This window comes from Lucilia cuprina, chromosome 3 (genome assembly GCF_022045245.1).
Source record: "Lucilia cuprina isolate Lc7/37 chromosome 3, ASM2204524v1, whole genome shotgun sequence".
Lineage (NCBI taxonomy): Eukaryota > Metazoa > Arthropoda > Insecta > Diptera > Calliphoridae > Lucilia > Lucilia cuprina.
Genome location: NC_060951.1, coordinates 8,880,081 through 8,883,464, shown reverse-complemented (window position 1 = coordinate 8,883,464; position 3,384 = coordinate 8,880,081). Strand labels below are relative to the sequence as shown.

The 3,384-nt window shown below is 31.4% G+C and overlaps 1 protein-coding gene across 1 annotated transcript; it reads right to left on the bottom strand.

Moving 5' to 3' along the window:
* Positions 1-370: 370 nt before the first annotated feature.
* Positions 371-1,361, bottom strand: LOC111686118 (trypsin-like). Its single transcript, XM_023448421.2, has one exon. It carries the CDS (start codon positions 1,215-1,217, stop codon positions 432-434), a length of 786 nt encoding a protein of 261 aa, XP_023304189.2. The 5' UTR covers positions 1,218-1,361; the 3' UTR covers positions 371-431.
* Positions 1,362-3,384: the final 2,023 nt, after the last annotated feature.

Below are 3,384 nucleotides of genomic sequence, written 5' to 3'. Positions count from 1 at the left end.
AACTAGAACAGAACTAGAACAGAACTAGAACAGAACTAGAACAGAACTAGAACAGAACTGGAACAGAACTGGAACAGAACTGGAACAGAACTAGAACAGAACTAGAACTGAACTAGAACTGAACTAGAACTGAACTAGAACAGAACTAGAACTGAACTAGAACTGGACTAGAACTGAACTAGAACTGAACTATAACTGAACTAGAACTGAACTAGAACTGAACTGGAACTCAACTAGAACTGAACTGGAACTCAACTAGAACTGAACTAGAACCGATTTAGATCTGAACTAGAACTGATCTAGAATTCAACTAGAACTGAACTGGAACTGAATTATTACTTAAGTAGAACTCAACTAGAACTTAACTAGAACTCAACTAGAACTGTTTTAGATCCGAACTAGAACTGAAAAAGTATAAAAAGTTTGCTTATTTATTGTTTATTCATCGCATTGTTTTCTACAATTTTTAATATCCAATGTTTCATCAAAGGTATACTCGTATACACCGATGGCTTGCCAGGCGTTTGACAATCATAACGCCACGATAATATACCCAAAATTTCCGGACCATTTGTAAGCATAGGTGAACCATCATCACTCACACAAGTGCCCGGTGCAACATCTCTTACATCGGCGCATAACATACGTTCGCTTACCAAAGGTTTAAAAAGATAATAGGCATCTGGTCCCCATATTCGACGGGAATTACATGATTCTCTTTGCCAAACCTGCAGGATATTATAGGTTAATCGAACCGGTGGCACATCATTAGGTTCCGCTTGTAGACCCCAACCCACAGCTGTAGTATATTCATCATAGTAGACATCATAATAAGTAGCTAAACCTAATTTTCTTACATTTGGATACTCAGACCGCAACAATGCTATATCGAAATCTCTACTTAGCGCTGAATAGCGTGGATGTATGATAATCTCTTTGACATTTCTGATATTCTCTTCTTTTATATCGGTTAAATCTACTGTTTTACATATAATTTTTATATCAGTTATTTCACTTTCTCGCTTAAAACAATGTGCGGCGGTGACTACAAAATTCGGCGTTATAATTGTACCGCCACAGATGTATTTCTCTTGATCGTATATTGCCACTACAAAGTTTAAACCATCATCATCCGCGGCTATAAATCCGCTGGGTATGGCTTGTGTGAGACGTATTAGACCAGCAGTTATAGTCAATATTAAACTATTCAATAGCATTTTCTTTGTTTTAATGAAAAATTACATTTTTAAAGAAATTTTTATAATATTTTGTAAATTGAATTTTTTTCACTGAATTGAAGTGTGTAATTTTAATTGTTTTTGCTTAGATTTACTTTTGAAACATTTACAGTTATTTAGCAGTTTACAGTGAATGTCAAAATTTATCTTCTTCTTCTTAGAAGAAAGAAAAAGTTGTATGAAAAGTTTAAAGGATGTTATTCTATTAGACTTTTTTTTTTGCTTCAATAGAAAAAAATGTCCTTTAAATAATAAATAAAACTATAAAATGCCCAACTAGACAAAGAAATGCCTTTGATAACAACAACAACAACATAAAACTTCATTCTCTCTGGTCTGTCTGTCGTCTGTCAAAGGGAACGATTTGTGTTGATTTATGTGCTTTTTAACAATACAATGACATTTACTGCATTTCTGCACTTCTTTTTAAACTGTTTTTTAATTTATTTGTTATTGTCTACTCTTTCTTCTTCTTCTTCTTTTCTTCCACAACTTCTTCTTTGTATTATGTCTTTGTGTGTCAATTGACAGCCAGCATTTTGCACTAAAAATTGCATTCACATAACAAACTACAAACGGTCAAAGACGGTTTTCCCCTCCCCTCTTTCTTTCTCTTTTTCTCACTCAGTCTTTTACACACAATTGACAATGAATGCATTTTTAATTGTCATCATCACAATTGCATTATTGCATTCATAAAGACCAACATAATCTAAAGACATTTTATTTAATAATAAAAATAAATTCCTAAGATTTCAAATCGTAAGGAATCGTCTTTAAACTTTTGCCAAATATTATGTGAAATGACACAATGACAACAAAATGCACTTTTCCAGCATTTCATTGTCAAGTCTCACAGCTGATAAGAGTGCAGGGGAATTGTCAAACAAATTTCTATTTCATGCCACTTGCATTTTAATATTTTGAATGTTTAAATACCCTTAGCAACAGAAAATGAATGTTTTTACTTGAAATTATCAGGGTCTGGCCTTAAAAATGGGGAAAATCTATGTTTTTCTTAAATATTTCATTATTTTCAGTTGAAGCCTCGTAAAAATTGCAACAACTTTAACGTTTGTTAAAGATAATATGTCTTAGAAATCTGGAGACATATTTGACAAAGCTATAATCGATATACAATGAATTCATTTCTAATATATTAAATTTTCTCCACGCTCTCTCCTACTTTTCCCCTCTCACAATCTGGCATCATTATTTGTTTGTAATAATGATTATTTAGCGTTTTCTTGTTTAATTAAGCGTGCTTTAAAACCAAAACAAAAATAAGATTTATTTCATAAAATTCATTAAACTTTTACTTAAATAAAATATGATTTTAACTTGCAGTTTTGTTTTTTTTTAATTAAAACATTTATTATTAAATATTTAACCAAAATATAAACAGCAAATTCATTAATCTTTAAACAAAAAACATATGACTCTACAAATGATTAATTACTTAATAATAAAAACTTAATAATAACTAAATAATAAAAACAAAGCATGAAAATATTTGTTACATCATTAACATAAAATATTAATATTTCTTTTATTTCGACAGTAATGAAATTTATGTAAAAAAATACAGATTATTAAGTCAAAAATTGACTAGTCTATAATGTGGACTACAGTTGTGAAAAAGACTTAAGTTTGAAATATTGACAAGAATTGAACTAGAACTGAACTGAACTAAAAGTGAACTAGAACTGAATTAGAACTGAACTAGAACTGAACTAGAACTGGACTAGAACTGAACTAGAACTGAACTAGAACTGAACTAGAACTGAACTAGAACTGAACTAGAACTGAACTAGAACTGAACTAGAACTGAACTAGAACTGAACTAGAACTGAACTAGAACTGAACTAGAACCGAACTAGAACTGAACTAGAACTGAACTAGAACTGAACTAGAACTGAACTAGAACTGAACTAGAACTTAACTAGAACTGAACTTGAACTGAACTAGAACTGAACTAGAACTGAACTAGAACTGAACTAGAACTGAACTGGAACTAAACTAGAACTGAACTAGAACTCAGTCTGGACTATAGATCAGTCTATAGTCTGGACTATAGATCAGTCTATAGTCTGGACTATAGATCAGTCTATAGTCTGGACTATAGATCAGTCTATAGTCTGGACTA